This window comes from Xenopus tropicalis, chromosome 2, assembly GCF_000004195.4.
Source record: "Xenopus tropicalis strain Nigerian chromosome 2, UCB_Xtro_10.0, whole genome shotgun sequence".
In the NCBI taxonomy this organism is placed as follows: domain Eukaryota; kingdom Metazoa; phylum Chordata; class Amphibia; order Anura; family Pipidae; genus Xenopus; species Xenopus tropicalis.
Genome location: NC_030678.2, coordinates 13,177,189 through 13,204,272, shown reverse-complemented (window position 1 = coordinate 13,204,272; position 27,084 = coordinate 13,177,189). Strand labels below are relative to the sequence as shown.

Sequence of the window (27,084 nt, the reverse complement as noted above, 5' to 3'; positions counted from 1 at the left end):
TAAAGAGACGGAGGCTCTGAGAGGAGCGGAGGAGACGACCAGGAACATGTAGGGAGACCAGTGAGGGAATGTAGTGAGGAGCAGAGGAGGGAAGGGCTTTGAATGTTAGCAGAAGGATCTGTAAGCTCCTTTGCTTAACAGGCAGCCATGCTAGAGAGCTTAATTGAGGCTGAGCAGGTTCCCTTTTTTGGGGAGAGCAGGAGGATCCTGGCAGCAGAGTTTAAAATTGATTGCAGGGGAGAGAGGTGGGAGTCTGGGAGGCTGGTTAGTAGGAGATTGCAGTAATCTAAATGGGAAAGGATAAGGGCATGGATTAGTGTTTTAGCTGTTACTTGTGAAAGAAAGGGTGTTTCTTGGCAATATTTTATTTTAACAGAGTTAATGGTCATGCCATCAATAGTGATGGTGAAAGGAGGAGGGCCAGGTTTGGGCGGGAAGAAAATGAGCTCTGTTTTAGCTAGGTTAAGTTTGAGGTGGCGTTGGTTCATCCGGGAGGAGATAGACAGAAGGCAGTTGGCAATCTGGGTTTGAACATCAGTGGTTAGTGCAGGAGTGTCTAAATATATCTGGATGTCATCTGCATATAAGTGATATTTAAGACCAAAAGAAGAAATAAGGTCTCCTAAACTTTATACAAATAACTCATGTGAAATTACATAATAACAAATTGGAGGGTAAAAGTGGACAAGGTTTGGCGGTTGTCCCTTAAGTGCAGGACTAGACAAGTGCTAGACAACTTGGAATAAATACAAATCTTGTACCTTGTTTTAACTCCCTTAGTTTGTAACTCCTGTGTTAGTGGTTCTATTTATACTGTCTGTTCAGGTGCAACTAATCAAACCCCACCCACCTCAAACTGAGGGTAACTACAAAGAAATGCAACTTCTGGCAAACCTGCTGTAAGCCTTATAGTTCACCAAACTTATTGTAATTTAGCACCAAAATCAGCAAATACTTTTGAAAAATTAAACCCAACAGTTAAGCCACAAAAATGAGTTTGAATAAAGTTAATAAAATATACTTATCCTTTTTTTTGTTGATTTGAAAAAGCAAGTTGTTTCAACCAGCCACCAGCCTGTTAGTAAGCCAGAGAGCCCACGGATATCAGCAAAGATTGGAGGAGGGGGCAACATGACCCAGGCCTAGCCCTTGCAGAAGCCCAATAGGTGGTTAAACAAAGGGGAGGGGTGATAGACGGGGGGTTGGATTAGAGGGCCATTTTAGATCGAGGAAAGGCTGCCTGGTCACCATTTTACGGGAGCCAGAAGTCAGTAAAGTTCCCCGCCCACCCTCCCTCGAAAGGGGTGAAAACGGTTTTGTTTTGTTGTTTTATTAGTTGTCACATGTGTGGCCAAGGAGGGTTGGGTACAAGAATTTATAGTTAGTTAATGGGAAAATAGAACAGGAGGGTCCCCGTGAGCAAGAAGGATATTTGTCACAGCAATGGCGGGCCCTTGTCAGTCTGCTGGGAAAGTATTTGGCCCGGTAAGAGAGGATTATCTTGGTGGGACGGTTTAACCCCTAAGGTGGGTGGCCATTATTCTGGATGGATTCCAAGGGGAAATACTTAATAAGTGATGGCGGGTGCTCCAGGTAAGGTGGAGGCTCCTTGATACGTACAGTTTGGCGGCGTATCCTCTGGGCCAGGATGTTTTATGGCTGGAGGATATTGCTTCAGGTAAGGAAGGGCAGACTGACAGGGGCTCATGTGTTTTGATGTTTACCATGTTGGATATTGTTATTAATGTTATTGTTAAAATTGTTGTAAATTTGTATATCGCAAAAGTGTATGTTATGGAATGTTATTGATGGAAACTAATAAAGCTGTGGCCATTATCATTCCAAGATGATAGTGTCACGCATTTTATTGCGAAAGATAGGTTTAGTGTGAGAATGCAATGGGTTATGCCTGGGTCATGTGTGAGAAAGTCTCTGAATGTGCTCTGTGTGTCCCCAGACTCTTGTAATTATATACACCCTTAGTGGGATACAATTCCCCCAACCCTCCATAAGAAATTCCATACATTGTTTTACTAGAATTTCAGATTTAAAGCTGGCCATACGTGCACAGATAGTATCGTATGATATTCAGTGTGTGTATGGCAGATCAATGAGACAGCCAATATCACAAAAGCTTAGTATATCAGTCGTCTCGCCGATCAGGCGGGTCTGGGTTCAGGGCCGAATCATCAGGTGGAGGTAGAATCCCTATTGTTTGTATCTCCATATCTAAAAATTCAGCTCTGAACATCAATGGAGGGAACAAACAATCTTTCCCCAGTCACCATGGCAGCAAACACCAACAATGGGTAATCCCGCCCCTTTAGGTCACTGGACAGGAAAGGGTTAAGTTTTAACACATATATGCCCCCCCTCCACACTGCTCCTAGTCTTTTTTCCTGTCCAGGTCACTGGCGTGTGTGCTCCTTACCAGTTCCTGGGAGGAGACGATGCAGAAGGAGATAAGAGGTTCCCTGGGGGGGTCGAATACTGCGGCAACGGCTGTTGTTCCGCTCGATCCTGCAGGAGTACCGGGATGCGCCATTACGGTCCGCAACCGGGGGTGAGTGAGCCGGCGAAAAGCCGGCGCCGGAACGCGCGTCGCACATTTGGAACGCAGGGCGGAAGTGACGTAGCGTCATGCGTTCCAGGACCCGGAAGTCGCGCGAATACGCGAGAAGCGGCGGACGAAAACGGCGCGCACCTATGACGTCACGCGAGGCGTCTATTTGAATGCGTTTTGGCGCCAAAAATTTTGTCTCCTCACGGAACTCTGACGGGGACACTGAATAGCTTACAGGAAATGTAAGTCTCTTGCTTTTTGCCCACGTGCTGACGTTTGGGTAACGTTTTATTTATGGATTTGCTTTTCTTCCAGCTGCTGTTATGGAACAGTCCAGCTCTGGGAAGGGGTCGCAGCCTAAAGGTCCCTGGTAAGCGATGCTTCAAAGAGGGGGCTGGGGGAGCGACCGAGCAGGTGATTAATGCTGATATTTTATTTTCAGCCTCCCTGCCAGCAGTGATACTCAGAAAGAGGCGGCACAAGCCAGAAGGTCTGTGGATATACAACAGCCGGCTGTGGAATCTCAGGAGGCGACAGTACCACAGATTGACGCATTGGTCTCTCTTATAAAACAAGCCGTTGTCCAAGGGGTGCAGGAAGCATCTTCCTTCTTAATGACAAGGAGACCAAAGAGAGGCAGAGAATCTATCTATGACTCATTGTCAGAGGTGTCGGACGGAGAGTTGTATGATCCGGGAGAAGGACAATCATTTATATCCGAAGAAGGTGAGGTCTTGTCAGAAGAAGAGACTGCGTTGGATTCAGCAGCCAAAGACAGTCTAGTTAGGGCTGTGAGAAAGGCATTAACCCTGACGGAGGAGACACCTAAGAGTACATCTGCTGACAAGTTTTTTCCTTCCCTTAAGAAAAAGGGTGCCACTTTTCCAGTTCATGAATCAATTAAAGAACTGATTGCCTCAGAATGGAAAGTCACAGAGAAAAAAGTGCTTATACAGGGGAAGTTTGCAAAGAAATACCCAGTGGAAGAGACATTCTCCAAAACATGGGATAATCCTTCAAAGGTGGATGCTGCGATAGTCCGATTGGCTAAGAAAACTACCCTTCCGGTAGATGACGCTGCAGCATTTAAAGACCCTATGGAGAAACGCTTAGAGTTTAATTTGAAGAAGTCGTTTGTGGCAGCTGGAGCAGCCTGCAGACCAGCAGTCGCTTTAACATCAACTTCCAGGGCTATGAAAGTCTGGCTAGATAATCTGGAGAATGCTATTTCATCAAATGTCAAGAGATCAAATTTGAAGGACATGCTCTCTGAACTAAAATTGGCGGCTGATTTCATGGCAGACGCATCAGTGGACTTAGTTAAATTGTCCGCTAGGTCCATGGCCCTGTCGGTGGCTTCAAGGCGGGCATTATGGCTGAAACCGTGGATGGCAGATTCCTCTTCCAAGTCAAACCTATGTCAGTTAGCCTTTGAAGGTGACATGTTATTTGGGGAGAAGTTGGATTCCATAATCAAAAAGGCTTCTGGGGGTAAGAGTGTCTTCTTGCCTCAGGAGAAGAAATACAAGAGCCAGAGGTCGGCAGATTATCAGAGAGATCGTCCCTTTCGCAATGCAAAATATTCTGGCCCTGATAGATCATATACCAGACAGTCAAACTGGAGAACAAAACGTGGTGAAACAAGACAGACCAGTAGAAAGAGCTCTACCTTTACCCCCACCTCAGGAAAAACACAATGAGGTTCAGCCGGTCCAGACTTTGAGGATAGGCGCAAGATTACAGCTGTTTCACGAAGTCTGGGCCTCGTCAGTGAGGGATGCCTGGGTCTTAGGTGTGGTCCGAGAAGGTTATCGGCTCGAATTCCTGAGAAGACCCAGAAGAAATGTTTTTCGAAAGTCTTTACCGCCAAAAATTCCTCAAGCACATATAATCTTTCAAGAATATCTAAATGCACTCAGAATGTCTGGAGCTGTGGAGGAAGTCCCTCCCTCATTCCAGAGGTGCGGGTTTTACTCGAAACTCTTCTTGGTACAAAAGTCCTCAGGGGCATTCAGACCGGTTCTGGACCTCAGGCCATTGAACCAGTTCATTCACTGCAGACGATTCAAGATGGAGTCTCTGGCATCCATAATTCTTGCAGTTCCCCCAAAGACATGGTTAATAAATCTCGATCTGAAAGATGCATATTTCCATGTCCCCGTGCACGAGGCAGACAGAAAGTTTTTACGGTTTTCAGTGGGTCAACAGCATGTGCAGTTCACGTGCCTACCATTTGGCCTGTCCACATCGCCAAGAACTTTCACAAAAGTCCTAGTGACAATCATAGCAATCCTAAGAGAGGAAGGTATTGCAGTTTACCACTACCTAGACGATATTCTGTTAGTGGCAGACACAGAGGAAGATGCAGTCAGAAACAGGGACAAAACCATAGTCAGACTGCAACAGTTTGGCTGGGTCATAAACTGGGAAAAGAGTTGTCTTTCTCCAACCCAAACTCTACTGTTCCTAGGAGCACAGTTAAAGACATTGGACAATTTGGTTTGCCTTCCGCTGGAGAAGATTGGGAAGTTGACAGAACAGATACAATGCCTGAGGAGTCAGCCCAAAGTATCAGTAAGAATGTGTTTGTCAGTACTGGGGCTTATGTCCGCTACCATACAAATGGTGAAGTGGGCAAGATGGCATATGAGAGTTCTACAAAATTTCCTGGTTCGATTGGGGGTCCTCAACCCCCTGAAATTGAATCGGCATCTTCGGTTGCCAGAGGAAGTGAAGCGGAGCTTAGAGTGGTGGCTCGTCCCGGAAAATCTTTCCCAGGGACTGCCCCTCGCAGAGCCAGAGTGGTTGATCATCACCACAGATGCCTCAGAATCAGGCTGGGGCGCAGTTCTAGGCAACCAGACTGCCCAAGGTCAGTGGGACTGTCGAGCGGTCTCCTCCAATATCCTCGAATTAAGGGCAATAGGCCAGGCGTTGCTTGCCTTCACCCGAAGTGTGTCCCACAGCTGGGTAAAAGTCAGATCAGACAATGCTACAGCGGTAGCTTATATTCAGCGACAAGGAGGGACAAAAAGCCCAAGTCTGATGAAGGAGGTGTCTCCAATAATGTCTTGGGCGGAGCAGAATTTGGCAGGGTTGACTGCCTTGCATGTGCCGGGGGTGCAGAATCTCCAAGCCGACTTCCTCAGTCGCAATGTCTTGGATCCAAACGAATGGAGTCTGAATCCAGCCGTATTCCAGATGATTATACAAAGATTTGGAGTGCCAGAGATAGATTTGATGGCAACATCTCAGAACCGCAAGTGCCAAAAATTTTTCTCAAGAAATCCATGCCGATTAGCAGTGGGTACGGACGCTTTGCTTCAGAATTGGAGCAAGATATTCGCCTATGTTTTTCCTCCCTTTCACATGATATGGAGAATCCTGAGGAAGATAGACCAGGAAAAGGCTCTAGTCATAGCCATAGTTCCCCATTGGCCAAGACGTCCTTGGTACCCTCTGCTTCGGCAGTTGGCAGTGGGGACACCAATGAAGCTTCCGCGGTGGCAGAATCTTCTGTCACAAGGTCCAATTTACTGCGAGGATGTGAGTCCTCTATCCTTGATGGCCTGGAAGTTGAAAGGCAGAGGTTGTTGAGAAAAGGTTGTCAAGAAGAGCTACTGTCTCTACTTTTGAAATCAAGGAAAGCCTCTACCTCGAATCAATACTACAAGGTATGGAATTGTTTTGCACAGTTCGCATTAGAGAAGAATTCAGATCCGCAGAATCCTGATTCAAACTTGGTGGTTCAATTCTTGTTTTCAGGATATAAGAAAGGCTTTAGCAATAGTACATTGCGAGGCCAGGTGTCAGCCTTGTCGGCCTTAACAGAGAGGTCCTGGGCGGAAGACTTGCTGATCAAAAGGTTCTTCAATGCCTTAAAGAGGGTTCGGCCATACTTTAAACCCAGAATGCCTCCTTGGGATTTACCTTTAGTCTTAAAGACGTTAATGTCAGCCCCATTTGAACCTCTGGAGAAAGCTTCTGATTGGCATGCGACATTGAAGGTTCTGTTTTTGGTGGCCATTACATCAGCCTGTCGAGTAGGGGAGATTGGTTCTCTCTCAGCCAGGAAACCACACACCGTGATATTTGAGGACAAGGTAGTGTTGAAACCGGTGTTCGGGTTTCTACCGAAAGTAATGTCCCAATTTCATTCAGAACTGGAAGTGATTCTACCATCATTCTGTCCAGATCCCAAGTCGGAGCAGGAGAGACTTTGGCACACTTTAGACTTAGTGCGAGCGATATCCCATTATTTGAAGCGAACAAATTCTTGGCGCAAGTCGGACAAGTTATTTCTAATTGCAAGAGGTCCAAGAAAGGGATATGCCCCATCTAAAGTGACTATCAGTCGATGGATTGTCTCCTGTATCATCCTGGCATATCTATTGGCTGGCAGGGAGATCCCAAGGGATCTTAAGGCACATTCCACCAGGGCAATGGCTGCATCCTGGGCGGCAGAAGCCAGGGCGCCGCCGGAGGCGATCTGCAAAGCAGCAAGGTGGTCCTCTGCGTCTATCTTTATTCGGCACTACAGACTGGATGTTTTACAGTCTCAAGAGGCGAGATTTGGAAGGAAAATTCTTCAAGCAGTCATTCACTGAAATGTTCTGTAAATAAATCAGTTAAGCAGCCTCTGGTGTCCCTCCCTTCTTATAGCTTGGGGAATTCCCATTGTTGGTGTTTGCTGCCATGGTGACTGAGGAAATAGAGAAATTTTATCATCTTACCGTAATTTCTATTTCCAAGTCACTCTTCATGGCAGCATTCACCAACCTCCCTCCCTTCAGTTGCTTGGTTACTAAGACTAGGAGCAGTGTGGAGGGGGGGCATATATGTGTTAAAACTTAACCCTTTCCTGTCCAGTGACCTAAAGGGGCGGGATTACCCATTGTTGGTGAATGCTGCCATGAAGAGTGACTTGGAAATAGAAATTACGGTAAGATGATAAAATTTCTCTATTTTCTGTGACCAATAGTCGCAGGAAAGATCTTAATTGGTATGTGTATGGCCACCTTAAAGAAAAGTGATGTGAATGGATTTGTGAATGGACAAATCATGAGTCCATAAATGAAACATCTTTTAATGTATTAATGCCTTCTGCATAACAAGTTTTCAGTACCCAGTAGCTTATATTGTGATTAGGTTACACTGTGTAATGACAAGGCTTTTAGTTTAAGATTATATTTTTCTCCTTCTCTGCCTTTCTTTTCAGATAATGCATATGATCCTGATGTTAATGCCAAGCAAATATGGATTGACCAAACGGACTTCAAAGACAATATATGTCTGACATTTACAGATAATGGAAATGGCATGAATCAGGATAAGTTGTATAAGATGCTCAGGTAGGTAGTTATCATTAAAAGGCAGAGTCTTGAGCAGCATGCCTGGTTACTATGGTCAGTGACCTCTATAGCAACCATTTCGCAACCAACCCTAAAGCAACCAATTTTCATATGTTCCTAGATACCAGATACTCTGGCTTCAGTGGAGTAGCCCAGACATGGACAATAGACTACTGTAGGGCCAAAAGAGAGAGTGTCATACATATACTGATATACATCTGTATCTATGAGTAATTCTGTATATGGCAGTAAGTGCAGATTCTATAATAGGAGCTGATAAAACTTATGTGCCCTCGCCTGCTGGCAGCTACATTTTCTTTTCTGTTACATTGGGTGCCTGCCAAGCTGTGCTGTTTCCCAGAGAAAGGTAAAAAAAAAAGTGGGAGGGACGTGGGAGACAAGAAAAAGGAACAGAAGAAAGAATCATTTACAGTATCCATATATAATGCATGAGTTATGATTATAAACTTTGCCTGAAAGTGAGATGGGATTAATGAATTGTCTTTGCAATCCTTTCCTTTCAGCTTCGGTTTCAGTGATAAAGTTGCCGTACACGGCCATGTTCCCATCGGACTTTACGGAAATGGGTTTAAGTCAGGATCCATGCGGCTGGGGAAAGATGCCATTGTGTTCACCAAAAATGAGTCTGGCATGCACGTGGGCATGTTATCCCAAACTTACTTGGAGAAAATCAATGTGGAGAAGGTCCTGGTCCCGATCATTTCGTTCAACAAGCAAAATATCCTTAAATGTAAAAACTGACAGTCAGTCAGAAGTCAGTATATCATCATTTTCTATTTTACATTTATAAATGTAAAGGAAAGGAGAGCTCAGTGAATGTTTTCCTTTTGTATTAATTGCCCCATAGCATCTACAAAGGTGTTTCTTGTTCATCTGACAGTATTGGCCGTGTCTCACAGACTGTCTGCAGCCTATCTTAACTCACAGTTCTACTGTAGAGTTACACTGTAGTCCCTTTTTTAGAAGCCAGGGATTGGTGTGACATGAGATTTTTGGGTGCATGGTCAGCAGAACAGGGCATACATTTAGCCCTTCATTACAAGAACCTCTCCCTGTACAGAGAGATCACAACACTATGTTATGTGTATTTTCACCTAATTTATCTGCATAGATATTGTAGGGAACAATAGAGTTAAAAGTCCTTATGGATGGAAATTCCATATAGTTTGCCAGTCCCCAATAGTGACCACTTTAATACAGTGAGACATCAATTTTATTTCTGCTGATTTTAAGTTTTTCCTCATTTTACAGCTTTTTGTGGTCCCACCAATATATAATTTATTTCCCCAATTTTAAATTTTCCCAGGTTTTACATCATTTTTTTCTGGTTCCCTGAAAAGTGTAAAATGCAGGTTCTACTGTATAGTAATTGGATGTTTCTTTCTCTTTGGCCTCCATCTTCTAACCCAGGTAGATATGTGCTGGGAAGCCTGGTGTCATCAAGGCCCAATAAGAGTTCTGCCCTGTAAGGAAAATCCTTCTAGATAAACAGAGACCCTGTTAGAAAGACCAGCCTTATGCTTCACCTAAGGACTGATAGCTGTAGCTCTCCCTTAGGCAAAATGGCCTAAAGTGAAGGGACCACACTAAAGGGATTCAGGCTTGGGGGTATATTTATCATACTGTGTAAAAAGTGGAGTGAAGCATTACCAATGATTTTGCCCAGGGCAACCAATCAGCAACAGTTAGAAAATCAAAGCAAAGCATCTGATTGGCTGCTACAAACAACACCACCAGTAATGTTTTACTCCACTTTTTACACAGCATGATAAGTATACCACTTAAGTGTATTACTCCCTTAACAATTCCTCTGGTGAAGATCCACACCAGTTAGTAACCTTAAGGCAGGGTCGGACTGGTGAAGGGGCCCTGCAGGTGCCCCTGGCGGCCGTGTCCCCTAAGTCTCTCCCCCCCCAGGGGCCCCCCTAACCCCCCTCGGGAGGAGCAGTTGGGCAGAGGGAGCACAGCAAGGGTCGGGTCTGGGCCCACCGGGATTTTTCCCGGTGTCCTGGCGGCCCAGTCCGACACTGCCTAAAGGTGTATCTTAAACTAACCAAGTAACTCTACAGTTGTGCTCTGCTTTGAATATATCTGATACTCTATATCTGCCTATCTGACAATCTGTGAATATAACCCTGCTGTGTTTCACAATAAAACTTATAATTATATGTTCTATCAAGTTCTTTACAGCTAAAAACGTATAGTTGCACAACACCCATTCCCTTCCTGTCCACCTGGTAATAGGAGCCCATTATGGCCCAAATTTTAACTACCTAAGTGGGTGAAGGGTTTATAAAACACAAAATGAAACTACCAAGAAATATTAAAAACTATTGACTAGAGCATTTGCACCTATGGTTTTTGTTAAATAAATATAAATACTCATGTTTATGTTTGTATAAGGACTTGGTTTGTTCTTGTTCCACTGCCATCAGATTTCCATTGCACTGTTGTTTTAATAAAGTCCTTAACTGATGTCTAACAGCAGCTTGTACAGAAACCTGACTTGGATGCAAATGTAAAGGCAATAACCACTTACTCTCTGATGAACAGTGAGACAGAGCTCTTAGCTGAACTGGAAGCCATTCCCGGCCGGAAGGGAACGAGGATCATTATCTGGAACCTGAAAAGGTAGATATTGTTACTGTGTGCCATCTTGTGCTAAAGGCAGAATGACTCAGCTTGGCACTGACACCCACACTAACATTTTGTGCAGGGATTTCTGCAGTGCCCCTAATACACTTATGCAATGTGATTCTTTTTTTGTGGACTGTACTCCTTTGAACCTGAACTTAAGCAGAATCACCCCTGAATCCAGAATATCACAGTCCCTAAGGGCTTTAAACCTCATTCTTGTGGTTTATACACATGCAGAAATGTGATGATAGGTAGCAGAAGGCCCAGGCCTAGGGCGGCACAAGTTTAGGGGGGCATGCTGCCCAAGCTGCTCTGTAAGTTTGCTCACATATGGAGCAATGGGGACCTCTCCCCACTGCTCTGTATTTAAGTTTAAATGAACGCACGAGTGCGCATGCACGCACACGAGGGGGGCGCAAATGGGGAGCCCCAGTGACGAATCGCGCTGGGTAGCAGATGAGGGCACAAGCATAAGCAGATTTTCAATAAGGCTAGGGGCTAAGCCTCCCCAAACCTGCTTGGCACCTTAAAAGAAACAAAAAAAACCTCACTCCGTTTCTGCACTGTCCTGCAAATCTCCTGTTCCTGCAAGCTCCGTTCTGCTGTAATCAACTGTGCTCTGACATACCTCCCAACATTTTGAAAATGGAAAGAGGGCCAAAAACAAATGGTGCGCGTAACACAGCATATTTTTTGACCACGTCCATTTTTTTGCAACCACACCCCTAAATACCACTCCCTTTTGACTAAATTTGGCAGGTTATTTAAAGTTTGAACACATTTCTGGGGGTTTGGGGGTCTTGTTTTATGTAAAGTTTGGTTAAAAAAGGTGAAATTGCCCTTTAAGCTGCAAGTCTCAGTTCCCCCAAGAGATCTGTTAAGCTTATTAGATACAATTGTATCTCAGTGCAGGGGGTGTGTATTCTGGGCTCTGCCAAAAGTTACTTATTTAATTAAATGTCAGAAACAATAGGGCCGATTCACTAAAGTGCGTTAAAACGAGCTCTATGTATCGCGTCTTATTTTTCGCACGATTCACTAAAAGCACGATTCACTAAAAGCATACTTGCGTTAATTTAGACGCGATACTGCTTGCGTTATTTAAGTCGTGAAGACTATTTTCGTGCGGTATTTAACGCAACGTGCGCTAATTAACGCAGCGCGCACTAATAGTCGCCATATTAGTCATACACGCCATTACTTTCGTAAAACTACTGTTCTGAAAATGCCCATTTCCCTGCAAACTGGCGGCTGCATCACTCTGGGGCCAACACAGACTTGAATAAATCCCACTGCAAAGTCCATATTGTGTTGCCAAATCTCATGAACTGTACTTTTCTATAATTACCCCCTGCCCCAAGTAGGGGTTAATTTTCACACAGACTAATGCGATATTTAGCGCGGATATGTGCTTGTGAATCATGCGTTAGTTTTTATTTCTGCACGCAATTTAACGCACGCGATATGCGGCATAACGCATGCGATAATACTTTAGCGAATCCCGCTCTTTTTTCGCGTCAATTTTAACACAAAAAAGCATGCAACACCGCTTATCGACCTTTAGTGAATCAAAATCGTCAAGATTTCTGGACTCTCTGCCCAAAGCTACTTTTTATTTAATTTGTATCTTTTTTAGCTTCAGTGCAGGAGATCAAAAGGAAATGAGGGACTTTTCAGTAAGAATCCGGGACTGGGGGTTGAGCTGTCAAATGAGGGACTGTCCTGCGAAAATCAGGACAGTTGGGAGCTGTGCTCTGATTGAATCTTTCTTCTTGTGGATTCTCCAATCAGAGCACAGCTTTCTTGACAGACAGTAAAATTGACCAATCAAGGCACAGATGCAGACAGGGCTCGGGAGATATTACATACTGATGCAGTGCAGAAATGAAGACTGAAAATAAGAATCTGCAGCTGTAACTTTACCTGAGAAGCAACTCTGAACCTTTGCTGCAGATTTCATCCCCCTCACACAGGTACTATACACAGGGTACTATACGCAGGTACTATTCGCAGGTACTATACACAGGTACTATACACAGGTACTATACACAGATACTATACGCAGGTACTATACGCAGGTACTATACACAGGCACTATACACAGGTACTATACCCAGGTACTATACGCAGGTACTATACGCAGGTACTATACCCAGGTACTATACCCAGGTGCTATACGCAGGTACTAATCACAGGTACTAATCACAGGTACAATACACAGGTACAATACACAGGTACAATACACAGGTACTATACACAGGTACTATACACAAGTGCTATACGCAGGTGCTATACGCAGGTGCTATACGCAAGTACTATACACAGACACTATACACAAGTACTATACAAAGGTACTAATCACAGGTACTAATCACAGGTAATATTCACAGGTACAATACACAGGTACTATACACAAGTACTATACACAAGTGCTATACGCAGGTACTATACACAGGTACTATACACAAGTACTATACACAAGTGCTATACACAGGTACTATACACAGGTACTATACACAGGTACTATACGCAGGTGCTATACGCAGGTACTATACGCAGGTACTATACGCAGGTGCTATACGCAGGTACTATACGCAGGTGCTATACGCATGTACTATACACAGGTACTATACGCAGGTGCTATGCGCAGGTACTATAATCAGACACTATACACAAGTACTATACAAAGGTACTAATCACAGGTAGTATTCACAGGTACAATATACAAGTGCTATACGCAGGTGCTATACACAGACACTATACACAGGTACTATACACAGGTACTATATGCAGGTAATATACACAGACACTATACACAGGTACTATACACAGGTACTATAGACAGGTACTATAGACAGGTACTATAGACAGGTACTATAGACAGGTAATATTCACAGGTACTATAGACAGGTACTATACACAGGTACTATAGACAGGTACTATACACAGGTACTATAGACAGGTACTATAGACAGGTACTATAGACAGGTAATATTCACAGGTACTATAGACAGGTACTATACACAGGTACTATAGATAGGTACTATAGACAGGTACTATATGCAGGTAATATACACAGACACTATACACAAGTACTATACAAAGGTACTAATCACAGGTAGTATTCACAGGTACAATACACAGGTACAATATGCAGGTACTATGGACAGGTACTATATGCAGGTAATATACACAGGTACTATACACAGGTACTATACACAGGTACTATATGCAGGTAATATACACAGACACTATACACAGGTACTATAGACAGGTACTATAGACAGGTACTATAGACAGGTACTATATGCAGGTAATATTCACAGGTACTATAGACAGGTACTATATGCAGGTAATATACACAGACACTATACACAGACACTATACACAAGTACTATACAAAGGTACTAATCACAGGTACTAATCACAGGTACTATTCATAGGTAGTATTCACAGGTACAATACACAGGTACAATACGCAGGTACTATATGCAGGTACTATACACAGGTACTATACAAATGTACTAATCACAGGTACTATACACAGGTACTATTCATAGGTAGTATTCACAGGAACAATACACAGGTACTATATGCAGGTGCTATACACAGGTACTATACGCAGGTACTATACACAGGTACTATGGACAGGTACTATATGCAGGTAATATACACAGACACTATACACAAGTACTATACAAAGGTACTAATCACAGGTACTATACACAGGTACTATTCATAGGTAGTATTCACAGGTACAATACACAGGTACTATAGGCAGGTGCTATACACAGGTGCTATACACAGGCACTATACCCAGGTACTATACGCAGGTACTATACACAGGTGCTATACACAGGTACTATACACAGGCACTATACACAGGTGCTATACCCAGGTGCTATACACAGGCACTATACCCAGGCACTATACACAGGCACTATACACAGGTACTATACACAGGTATAATACACAGGTACTATATGCAGGTACTATATGCAGGTACTATATGCAGGTAATATACACGCCTTTCCACCTATGGGCACAAAGAGCGTTTGCTCTGCTGCTCTCAGCCTGAGTTTTTTTGAAGGCTGAGAGAAGCAGATCACTCCCTTACGCACCAGTAAAATTGCATTGACAAGTACAGCTTTCACCTCTGCTCAGCTACGCGAAGCAGAACCAAGCAGAGATCAGGCCGAAAAAGTCTACTTACTTGTGTTCAGGCCAATCCCCCAGGGGAGCACTGCACAGGGTAGAAAGTAAGAGACTAGAATCATACAAATATTTGTATTTTATATTGAGACATTTATTATTAGCTTTATTATTGAGCTCCCTCATTTTCCTGCTGCAAACAACTCACTCATGCTGTGAGTTCTGCTCATGCTGATGCAGTACAGTGCAGGCCCGGACTGGCAATCTGTAGGATCCGGCAAATGCCAGAGGGGCTGCTGTAAGGTGCCATAGACACTTACTATTTATTGGGTTGTGGGGGTGCTGCTTGGGCCTCTGTGTACTTGGAATGCCAGGGCCTACTTTGAATCCCAGTCCAGGCTGATACAGTAAATTGTGAGTGGATCCCTAAGTACTAAGCTCAGGTAAGTGACAGCAGCCCAGAGCTTAGTTCTGATGGACATATAGATATAGAGACTGTTTTGTTTTTAATCTTGAAGCACCTACAGACATTTTAGGAGTCATTAACAATGCACCACAGAGGCATTTTTTTTTTACTTTGTGGAGCAAGTAGCCTCAGGCCTCTGCACTCCTTTTGCATTAGGCAGCACTCAATCCAAGAAAGGCAAGCAGTGGAGGCAAGTAAGCATCCCCCCACCCACACTCTAACTTGTGTGTCATGTACAGTAGGCGATGCTGCCCTCTGCTCCTCGTATGGGATTTTCAGTTTGCCATGAGGAGCAGAGCGCAGCTCACCCTGGGATGACTGGGGTATTGAAAATTACCCCTTATTATACATTAATTGATTTTTATACATTAATTAATACAATTTATTTCTTTTTCATCTTAGGGACAAACGTGGGTACCCAGATTTTAACTTTAAACATGATGAATATGACATCCGTATTCCTGAAAAGAACAGTGATCAGAAGAGGGGCAATAAAAAGCAGGAAACCGTGGACTATGTTGCCCCTGACAATGAATATTCTTTGAGAGTACGTATGATTCACACTCTCTTTATTGAACCCTAGTATGGATTTAAACTGTAAATGCAAGAATAAAAGGGCCAGAGAGGTGAATTCTTGATTTTAATTAGGGCCATATTAGGACATGTTACTACCCTTAGGGGCTGATTTACTTACCCACGAACGGGTCGAATGGAGTCCGATTGCGTTTTTTTCGTAATGATCGGTACTTTGCGATTTTTTCGTATATTTTGCGATTTTTTCGGATTCTTTACGAATTTTTCGGATCCAATACGATTTTTGCGTAAAAACGCGAGTTTTCCTATCCATTACGAAAGTTGCGTAAAAAGTTGCGCATTTTGCGTAGCGTTAAAACTTACGCGAAAAGTTGCGCATTTTAAAAATGCGCAACTTTTCGCGTAAGTTTTAACGCTACGAAAAATGCGCAACTTTTTACGCAACTTTCATAATGGATACGAAAAACTCGCGTTTTTACGCAAAAATCGTATTGGTAACGAAAAATTCGTACAGAATCCGAAAAAATCGCAAAACATACGAAAAAGTCGCAAAATGTTCGTTTTCAAGTCGGAACTTTTCCAATTCGGGTCGGATTCGTGGGTTAGTAAATCAGCCCCTTAGTATACCCCTCTCATGTACTGGCAGATCAGCGCATGTCCATTCTGCAAAGCAGGGCCGTACTTACCATCTAGGCACTCAAGGGCCTGAGTCTAGGGAGGCAGCTTTAGGATGGCGGCCCTCTGGTGCCTACATTTTCCTAAAAAAACCCCCCAAAAGTTCACCCGCCACCACTGTATGCTTTCTGACTTAATCTGGCGATGGAGGAGGGGGTGAGGGGATACCTGGTTGATCTGACAGAAGTGACGTAAATTGTGGTATGTCATTTCGTACTGTGCATGCACTGATGGGGGAGCATCCGGTCCGGCATTGCTGCAAAGCACAAGGTTTTTACTTAGTGCCTGTGCATAATAAAACTAAACTTTACAAGCTCTGAGCCAAAACTCCTTTGCAGATGATAGTACCGCTGCCACTTCAGCTTCCAAAAGCTGCTGAGATCCTCAGTTGCAACAAGGCAACTGAAACTACTCATCTACAGAGTTGTAACTAAACCTATAGTGCTGCACAGTGCTGAAACAAGGACGACACAATGGAACATGTTTAACACCTGGAGGTATAAAATCCTGTGAAAGGTATTCATAGTTTTTCACAATAATAACAAAAGTAGTATATGGACAAATGCATAGCTGGAGGTACTCTACAAGAGGACACCAACGACACCCCAGAAAGAGGTAGGCTGGTTGATGGCTAAAAAGCTAATTGCAGATTGTCTCAAAATAGCACTCGCTTCATCATATTAAAACCTAATTTAATAGTGAACAACCAGTTTAATGATCCAGCATTGGTTGTTGGAGGCGGCAGGATGAAATAGCTCCTTAATTGGGCTATTTCCTGTAGCGGGATTGTAGGCGGTGCCAGCAAGGGAGAACAGACAGGGAGAAAAGTCATTGGCTCTGACTGTAGCGCCAAAAGCATGAGGTCTTAAGTGGCTCAACAAGGAGGAGCTTGGCTAGTAAACAGCAGGTCCCTGGTTTTAGACCAGGGTTTTTGTTCAAATAGAAAGTATCCAGCTTCATATAAATATACAGCATTTCCTACATTTCCTACATTTCAAATCAACTGTTTCGCTTTATGTTTGCCTTTCAGTTAATGCCGAGCTGTTTGGCTGAGAGAGAACTAACGGAGTGTGTTTCCTTTCACAGGCTTATTGTAGCATTCTGTATCTGAAACCAAGGATACAGATTATTTTGAGAAAACAAAAGGTTAAAACACAGCTGGTTGATAAAAACCTTGCGTACATAGAAAAAGATGTCTACAAGCCCCAGTTTTTGGCAGTATCCTTTTCTTACAGTTATTATTTTGTTTGGGGGTAGTTTAAGGGATAGTGACACTTCTCAGGCACCAGAATTGTATTCTTCATGAATATGTGCCTATATATCCTTTGTCTAATTTGTCGTTTTATATGTAAAGTTGAAACAGATCGCTTCTCCTTTACCTTTGTGTCAGACTCCAACACTGTTATGGTCCTTTGGGGCATAAATGCTTGACAGACAGAAAGAATCTGGCAGCTGTAGTTAAATTGTGTTGTCAACTTATACAGAGTCAGAGTTCACAGCATTCTTATCACAGGGGCACATTTGTCAAAGTACGAGTTCGAATCCCAAAATAGATAGATTAAATACGATCATTTCTGATAATCGCTAATATCCCTAAAATGTTTACGAAAAAATCATATTAGTCACAATAATATCGTATTGGCAATCTGAAATGACTAAATTTTCGTATCCGAATGATCGTTAACTGCGGGAAAACCTTTCTGACTTTGATCCTTCAGTGCATGATTTTGGAAGCCTCCCATAGGGCTCAATGGCACTCTGCAGCTCCAACCCGGCCCAAGGAAAGTCTCCCATAGGGCTCAATGGTACTCTGCAGCTCCAACCCGGCCCAAGGAAAGTCTCCCATAGGGCTCAATGGCACTCTGCAGCTCCAACCCGGCCCACGGAAAGCCTCCCATAGGGCTCAATGGCACTCTGCAGCTCCAACCTGGCCCAAGGAAAGCCTCCCATAGGGCTCAATGGCACTCTGCAGCTTCAACCCGGCCCAAGGAAAGCCTCCCATAGGGCTCAATGGCACTCTGCAGCTTCAACCCGGCCCAAGGAAAGTCTCCCATAGGGCTCAATGGCACTCTGCAGCTCCAACCCAACCCAAGGAAAGCCTCCCATAGGGCTCAATGGCACTCTGCAGCTCCAACCCGGCCCAAGGAAAGTCTCCCATAGGGCTCAATGGCACTCTGCAGCTCCAACCTGGCCCAAGGAAAGTCTCCCATAGGGCTCAATGGCACTCTGCGGCTCCAACCCGGCCCAAGGAAAGTCTCCCATAGGGCTCAATGGCACTCTGCAGCTCCAACCCGGCCCAAGGAAAGTCTCCCATAGGGCTCAATGGCACTCTGCAGCTCCTACCTGGCCCAAGGAAAGCCTCCCATAGGGCTCAATGGCACTCTGCAGCTCCAACCCGGCCCAAGGAAAGTCTCCCATAGGGCTCAATGGCACTCTGCAGCTCCAACCTGGCCCAAGGAAAGTCTCCCATAGGGCTCAATAGCACTCTGCAGCTCCAACCTGGCCCAAGGAAAGCCTCCCATAGGGCTCAATGGCACTCTGCAGCTCCAACCCGGCCCAAGGAAAGTCTCCCATAGGGCTCAATGGCACTCTGCAGCTCCGGCCCAAGGAAAGTCTCCCATAGGGCTCAATGGCACTCTGCAGCTCCAACCCGGCCCAAGGAAAGTCTCCCATAGGGCTCAATGGCACTCTGCAGCTCCAACCCGGCCCAAGGAAAGTCTCCCATAGGGCTCAATGGCACTCTGCAGCTCCAACCTGGCCCAAGGAAAGTCTCCCATAGGGCTCAATGGCACTCTGCAGCTCCAACCCGGCCCAAGGAAAGTCTCCCATAGGGCTCAATGGCACTCTGCAGCTCCGGCCCAAGGAAAGTCTCCCATAGGGCTCAATGGCACTCTGCAGCTCCGGCCCAAGGAAAGTCTCCCATAGGGCTCAATGGCACTCTGCAGCTCCAACCCGGCCCAAGGAAAGTCTCCCATAGGGCTCAAAGGCACTCTGCAGCTCCAACCCGGCCCAAGGAAAAAGAAATAAATTGTATTAATTAATGTATAATAATCAATTAATGTATAATAAGGGGTAATTTTCAATACCCCCTATCACTTTAAATAATTTCAAAACATACTAAGAAAACATTTAGTATGGTCAGTTTCTAAATTTATTTGTTTAAAGAAAACACTGAACTATGAAGAAAGCCAATTTAGGATAAGGCAATATTTATGGGGCACAAGAAAGTTTTAGATTGTATAAGTATTTCCGATATCCCAGGCTGATAACAGATCGGCACATATTTTTTTATTTTTTCACTTCAAAAATTGTACTTAATACAATACAATCAGCCTAAAACCATAAATATCACATTTGGATATAACTGCCGGAACAAGGAGCATTATGGAGTGATGATGTACCATAAAAACAGGCTCATTAAGGCTTATGAAAAAGTTGGCTGCCAATCAAAGGTATGTTTGAATGACAATAATAACAGAAGAAAAAGACTGGGTTGAGATGCCTTTAGCAGGGAAGATCTGTGCCTCTAAAGGAGCCCCCATTAATTCCCCATCTTCTTTTCTGCTGATTCAGCGTTTAGGGAAAAGGTTAATAATCAGTCATATTAGGTTTACATTAAAAAGCAGCTTAGATCAATACTGCATAAAAATCATTAATGAACCCTGTAGCATGAGCTCCACTGGCAGATGTAACCTCGCTTTATACTAATGTTTGGATGATTCCTGATGACCCCTAAGGTTAGCCTCTTAGGGCTAAACTCCATGGGAGATTTTGAATGTCAGATTGTCAGCACCGGATTTAAAGATGGTGTGTCCCATGGCTACTCCCACCACCCCCTGCAACTCCCGCACAGACCCCCATCCAAGCACCCCCCACCCTCTCCCACTTAGACAACTCTCACTTTCTCCCCACCACTGCTACAGCAGTTCCTCCTATCTCTAGAACTAGAAACTGGGCTGGCGGGAAGATTCAAAAGCTGCCAATCTCCCGCCCAGTTTCCAGTTCAGATGTGGCCAGCAGGCGGCATGCTGGCCCCCAGATCTTTGCTGCCCTAGCCCCGGACCTTTGTGGCCTCCCCACAAATCTGGGCCTGCAGATTTTATCTGATCATGTCAATCCAGCACCCAGGCCTGGATTTGTGGAAAGGCCACAAAGGCCCGGGCCTAGGGCGGCACAAATTGGGGGGCGGCATGCTGCCCCGACGCACCAAAATATTAAAGTTTTTTGTCGTATATGGAGCAATGGGACCTCTCCCCCACTTCTCCGTATGCGATTGAAAAGACAGCGCATGCGCGATCGCGAGTGTGCGTATGCGTGGGCGGTGGTGCGTGCGCCGGTCACGCATGCGCACGCGAGGGGGGCGGGGACGGCGACGGCAAGGGGGTGGTCTCGGGGCGCCTGGCTTATAAATCCGGCCCTGCCAGCACCATCCCACAAAACCTCCCATGGAGTTTATCCCTCAGCAGCAGCCCAGAGGACGCTGATCACGTTCACTGCCAATGGCGCTCAAAAGATAATCTAACGTTCCAAGACTGGGAGCTTCTGTTGACAGATTTGAAGGCCTGGATCTTTACTGGTATAGGGCTGTCAAACTTCTGGGCTGGTGCAGGATGTTCCTTGTATACTATCAAGCATTTCTAGTCATATTCATCTTATGCTGCTTTCAGATTCATTTGAAGTTCAAACCATTTTTGATGTCATTTGTTCCCTCACTGATTCCCTAGGCTAATAACAAAGGCGTTGGTGTTGTTGGAGTTGTCGAGTGCAACTTTCTAAATCCCATACACAATAAGCAGGACTTTGAACATACAGATGAGTATAGGTAAGTTGTAAGTTTGCTATGAGTAGTGATTTTTTTTGCAATGGTCGGAAATCTGATTGTTCCCAAATGCACAAGCAGAGGGCAGCGAGGTTGGTAAATTAACAGATCAAACTGGGCAGCCCTATCTGCCCGTGTGTATTATCATGTTTGAACATAGCAAAATGAGTTAAACAAGTCAATGGAATGTGTGTGTGCGTTTGTCTGTGCCAAGGTTGTTGGGACAGGTTTTGGGACTTGTAGTTCATGGCTGGAGGGTTGCACTCTTATAACCTTTGCCTTTAGATATAATTGTATTACAGGTATGGGATCCCTTATCCGGAAACCCGTTATCCAGAAAGCTCTGAATTACAGAAAGCCCGTCTCCCATAGACTCCATTTTAATCAAATAAGTCAGAATTTTAAAACTGATTTCCTTTTTCTCTGTAGTAATAAAACAGTACCTTGTAATTGATCCCAAATAAGTATTAATAATCCTTATTGGATGCAAAACAATCCTATTGGGCTTAATTAATGTTTTATTGATTTTTTAGCAGACTTAAGGTATGGAGATCCAAATTACGGAAAGACCCCTTATCCGGAATACCCTTGCTCCCGAGCATTCTGGATAATGGGTCCTATACCTGTATTATAAAATACTGAAGGGAGCATCCATCCCTTTCTGTGGGGGGAAGTAATTTGTGGGCAGTTTTTGTTGATCCAGAGGGGCTAGTGCCACGACTGAGTGATGCCCAGTACAAACAGTATTAGATATCAGTCTTGTTTCTGTCCCCTGCATAAATGATTGCTGGTGTTGCAGCATATGAGCAGATTTTCTTTTGGGCAAGGCAATTGATAGTGGTACTGCTCATGGCAAAGGTATCATTTGAATGGAGCATCTCCCAATATCCCACTGTATAAATGAGCTACATCATTGTTCATTTACCCTTCCCGATGCATAGTAAGTCTCAGAATTAGCTATGTGACCTAAAATCCATTTTGTGCACTTTTTTTCACTAATTATGTTTTTTTATTGTGGGAGGGCATTTCATTGTATTAATGGAATTCTTGGTGAAAACGCTAAGAAAACATTTTTGGTCGTCTTAGAACTAGAGAAAAGATCTTATATGATTTGAAGACACACATATTTGAATAAGCGCATATACAACCCCACATTATGCAGAGGGATGCTGCTTTCTCAAACACGTGTCAAACATGCCAACACTTAGGGGCCCATACATCAATGTACAAAGCCAAAAAAAAAATCATGAAAATTCTTTTCGTTTCAATATGAAAATTTTGGAACTTTCGGATCGCAAGTACGAAATTTTCGTATTGAAATGATCGTAAACATATTGGCAATCCGAAATTCACAAAATTTTCGTATCCCAATGATCGTAAATGGCGCAAAACCCTTTCTGACTTTGAAACTTCAGTGCATGATTTGGGAAGTTTTCCATTGCCTCAATGGCACTCTGCAGCTCCAACCCGGCCCAAGGAAATTCTCCCATAGGGCTCAATGGCACTCTGCAGCTCCAACCCGGCCCAAGGAAAGTCTCCCATAGGGCTCAATGGCACTCTGCAGCTCCAACCCGGCCCAAGGAAAGTCTCCCATAGGGCTCAATGGCACTCTGCAGCTCCAACCCGGCCCAAGGAAAGTCTCCCATAGGGCTCAATGGCACTCTGCAGCTCCAACCCGGCCCAAAGAAAGCCTCCCATAGGGCTCAATGGCACTCTGCAGCTCCAACCCGGCCCAAGGAAAGTCTCCCATAGGACTCAATGGCACTCTGCGGCTCCAACCCGGCCCAAGGAAAGCCTCCCATAGGGCTCAATGGCACTCTGCGGCTCCAACCCGACCCAAGGAAAGTCTCCCATAGGGCTCAATGGCACTCTGCGGCTCCAACCCGGCCCAAGGAAAGTCTCCCATAGGGCTCAATGGCACTCTGCAGCTCCAACCCGGCCCAAGGAAAGTCTCCCATAGGGCTCAATGGCACTCTGCAGCTCCAACCCGGCCCAAGGAAAGTCTCCCATAGGGCTCAATGGCACTCTGCAGCTCCAACCCGGCCCAAGGAAAGTCTCCCATAGGGCTCAATGGCACTCTGCAGCTCCAACCCGGCCCAAGGAAAGTCTCCCATAGGGCTCAATGGCACTCTGCAGCTCCAACCCGGCCCAAGGAAAGCCTCCCATAGGGCTCAATGGCACTCTGCAGCTCCAACCTGGCCCAAGGAAAGTCACCATACCGAAGCTTGAATGAATTCCAAAACTTTTGTACTCGTTGCAGCAAATACAATTTTGAAGCACAAATTGTCGCAAAGCACAAAAAAGTCGCTGAAATTAACGAAAATTGCAGAAAATACGCACAGTTCTAAAAGTTCGAAAAAATAAAAATTTTTTGTAATCATAACCAATCGTACATTGATAAATGGGCCCCTTAATCTGTTTGAAAATATGTTTTTGTAGGCTCACAATGGATGCATTAGGAGTGAAACTAAATGATTACTGGAATACAATGCAAGAAAGAAAAGGAAAGAAATCTGACCCTCAAAGCCCGCTGGAAGAACAGTAAGTAAAAAAAGGAGAAATCACATTTCACTTATGTAATAGTCGGGTATAGATAAACTCTTATGTCTTTCTTTGCCTTTGCTTATGAATTTTTGAATGCTAAAATTCTTGTATGACTGGGTTATATTTGCTTTGTGCTTTTGTATCCTAACAACAGAACCCCAGGAGTACCTTCCCATTCCTCCGAGCAGGATTAGGGGGATTTGCTTACCTATAAACCCATTTTGTGTTCCTCTCAAAGCAACTATAATTTCTAACAACTATAATAATGGAAACTAGTATTTAGACTTGGTTTGGGATTCAGACAAATTATTTGTGAAAGATTCAGTGTTCTGCCAAATCAGAAAAAAATGGATTTGGTGCATCCCTAATTTAATCTCCAATAACAAAGTACAACCTTAGGGGAAAATAATAAGAGAAAAAAAAGATAGATTCAGGTTTACCAAATACCAAGTAATATAGGAACAGTTACTGTATGTTAAAGAGAACTATAATATGGGGGTCGAAATGCCTATTTTATATACTGAACTTACTGCACCGACCTTAAGTTTCACAATCTCTATAACAGTAATGATTGGGGTGGGTGTCGGTGGCACTGCACATGCTCAGTGTGCTCTGGACAGCTGTTAAGAAGGTCTTTTTAGGGGTCATTGCAATTCATCAGGAAATGAGGTTCACATCAGGTATTAAAGAAGCTGATGCTACAGGGCTAATGATAAAATGGTGATGCAAAACGCAAAAGCCGCTCCTGGTAAATTTAAGAGCCAAAATTCTGATTTTTAAATTGGAATTTTGGTTCTTCTAGTGCTCTCCGCATTAGCAATGCAGCCCACCCAGCGCTCTGACGTGACAAAGCTAAACACGGAGGGAGCGAGAGGGGCAGCATCAACTTGGCCACTTTAGGTGGCTAGGATCCCTGAGGCGGCGCTGCTTCTCAGTGGCTACAATAGTGCTAATAAATGAGAATTGCTCATCAAAGAAGTGGTGAGTTCTATGACTTCTGTTCTAAATTGTTGTTCTGTTGTGACATAGCCATATGTCTAAGAAGTAAGCTCAACCCATTAGTTTTGCACAATCTAAGTGTTACACTATTATGTAAGCTGTTCGCGACTTATTGGGCGTTGCCAATAAATTGATTTCCTACAAACTTGACAGATATGGGATACAAGCTTATTTTAGAAAAACAGGTTGGTTTTGATTGATGACTTTGCTTCCAAAATTTTTTTCTGTGGAAGCCTGTTTCTAATTTGCTTATGGGCTAAACTCCATGGGAGATTTTGTAGAAAGGTGTGGGACAGACAAAACGCATCCTACAAGTCGTATGTAGTTGCATGGGTCAAATATAATGGAACTGATAGAAAAATCTTATGTGAAAACTACATGAAAGATTTGCCATCCAACACGGCGCGCCTGTGGGAAGGGATCACTGCACGCTGCATCTTCATCTGTTGAGATAAAATCTGATTGTGTGATCACTTTTTTTTCTCACTGAAATTCATTGACTGTTGCATGTAGATGCAGGAACAAAACACTCCAACATTATCTTATCAAGCATTACAGCCTATGGAGATCAGATTTTGTAGAATCCCACAGAATCTCATGCTGTTGTGTGCTGTTGCATGAAGGATCAGCCTAAATCTGACCCAGAAAATCTGATGAAAATCTCCCATGAAGTTTAGCCCTATCTGCTGTGCGTGTGTGGGATGCTGGCACTTGAATGGCCGCTGCAACGCTTCCAATGGCCTTATTTATATAAATTATATTAGTTATGTGAATAATATTAGACTAATAGCACACAGGGTACCAATACACTTTTACAGGCAGTTAATGCTTTACAAGTGCTTTACATTTTTGTCAGCAGATTTCCATTCAAGTTTATGGGGACTGTTTCAGGCACTTGACACCACTTATAAAAAATGCTGCATGAAACAACTATAGAGTAACTTACTAGACACAATACTTTTACCTATGTTAGTCTTAATTTAATTGCCTAATTGCGGATTGGTTGCTGTTAAGTTATTAAAATTAAAAGTGATTAAAATTAAATCAATTTCAGGATAAATTATTTTACTAAAGCTTTTTGTGTGTCCAGGAATAGCCCTGACCAGACATGGGTTCAGTGTAATTCTTGTCTTAAATGGAGGAAAGTGCCGGATGGAGTGAAAATATCAGAAGATGATGCTTGGGACTGCAGTATGAACACAGACCCACGGTTCAGGTAAGTGCAATGTAATGGTCACACACCATGCTGAGAAAAAAGATATTTATTTAGGAGACTTTCTGATCATTATAATATATGTGCCCCCACATTTCTTTTACCCTGTTTAAGTTAGTAGTATATCATTAACTCCATTCCAAAGAAATATATTTTGTAGGAAAAGGGTTGTTTAATGAACCCCTGACTGTCCCATCCTCAGCAAAATAAATGAAGCTCCATAGCATTATGTTGTGGCTTGCCCTAACATAAAAATAATAGGGGAGTGTGCTTATTATATTGTGATTAAACAACAATGAGACAATGAGGGCACATGAATGCAGAAATTGGGGTTAGTCTGACTGACAGAAGCTAAAAGTGAGGGCAAGTCTGGAGAAGAGGGGTAGATTAGAGTATCGTCAGCATAAAGATGATACTGAAATCCAAATGAGCTGATTAGCCGGTTAGCATGATAGTAAGACCAGTGGTAAAGTAAAGGGGCCTAAGCACAGAGCCTTGAGGTACCCAGTTGAAAAAAGGTAAAGAGGCAGTGGAGCCGGTATTGGATCCTCAGAAAAATCAATTCTCGATAGAAAGATTTAAGAGCAGTTTACTAAATTCCCAGTGAGGATAGAATATGGAGCAGTGGAGGGAATGATCAATATTGTCAAAAGCTGCAGATAGGTCAAGCAGAATAAATAGAAAATAAAACCATAAATATAGTGCAATACATTTATTTAAAGGCATTCTCCCTGCTCAATGCAGGTTACTTACAAGAATCCAGTAAATTTAAAAAATTCAGATAAAGTCCAGAAGCTCAATGAATTTTGCGTGTCCACCACACTTCCTGAATGCAGGAGTGCTGTGTCTTAATTCCTTACACTGTCATTGTCGGCATTTGTCATCTTTTTCATTTCCGTTAAACAGAGATTGTTCTGTGCCTGAGGAGCCTGGGGCTAATGATGATCCTGTTACCCACTGCACATATGAGAAGACCCCCAAGAAAAGGTCAGTCATACATATATGGGAGAGTTTATATGCTCTATGACTGTATATTGATGAAGTGCTGTGTTTGGCTGCACCATGAACACAAAGATCTGTGCCTTACATAGGTGGGTGAGTGGCAAACAC

General features: G+C 43.7%; 1 protein-coding gene across 4 annotated transcripts in view; it reads left to right on the top strand.

Moving 5' to 3' along the window:
* LOC101730243 (MORC family CW-type zinc finger protein 3) overlaps positions 1-27,084 on the top strand; it is a 92,570-nt gene that overhangs the window by 11,751 nt on the left and 53,735 nt on the right. For all 4 annotated transcript variants that reach the window (XM_031896556.1, XM_031896555.1, XM_031896554.1 and 1 more), the window contains exons 3-12: positions 7,782-7,914; positions 8,439-8,653; positions 10,419-10,566; positions 15,593-15,737; positions 17,486-17,617; positions 19,732-19,851; positions 21,124-21,221; positions 23,658-23,759; positions 25,852-25,977; positions 26,881-26,961. In XM_031896556.1, the coding sequence (XP_031752416.1) occupies positions 7,782-7,914; positions 8,439-8,653; positions 10,419-10,566; positions 15,593-15,737; positions 17,486-17,617; positions 19,732-19,851; positions 21,124-21,221; positions 23,658-23,759; positions 25,852-25,977; positions 26,881-26,961 (1,300 nt within the window). The remainder of the gene's footprint in view (positions 1-7,781; positions 7,915-8,438; positions 8,654-10,418; positions 10,567-15,592; positions 15,738-17,485; positions 17,618-19,731; positions 19,852-21,123; positions 21,222-23,657; positions 23,760-25,851; positions 25,978-26,880; positions 26,962-27,084) is intronic.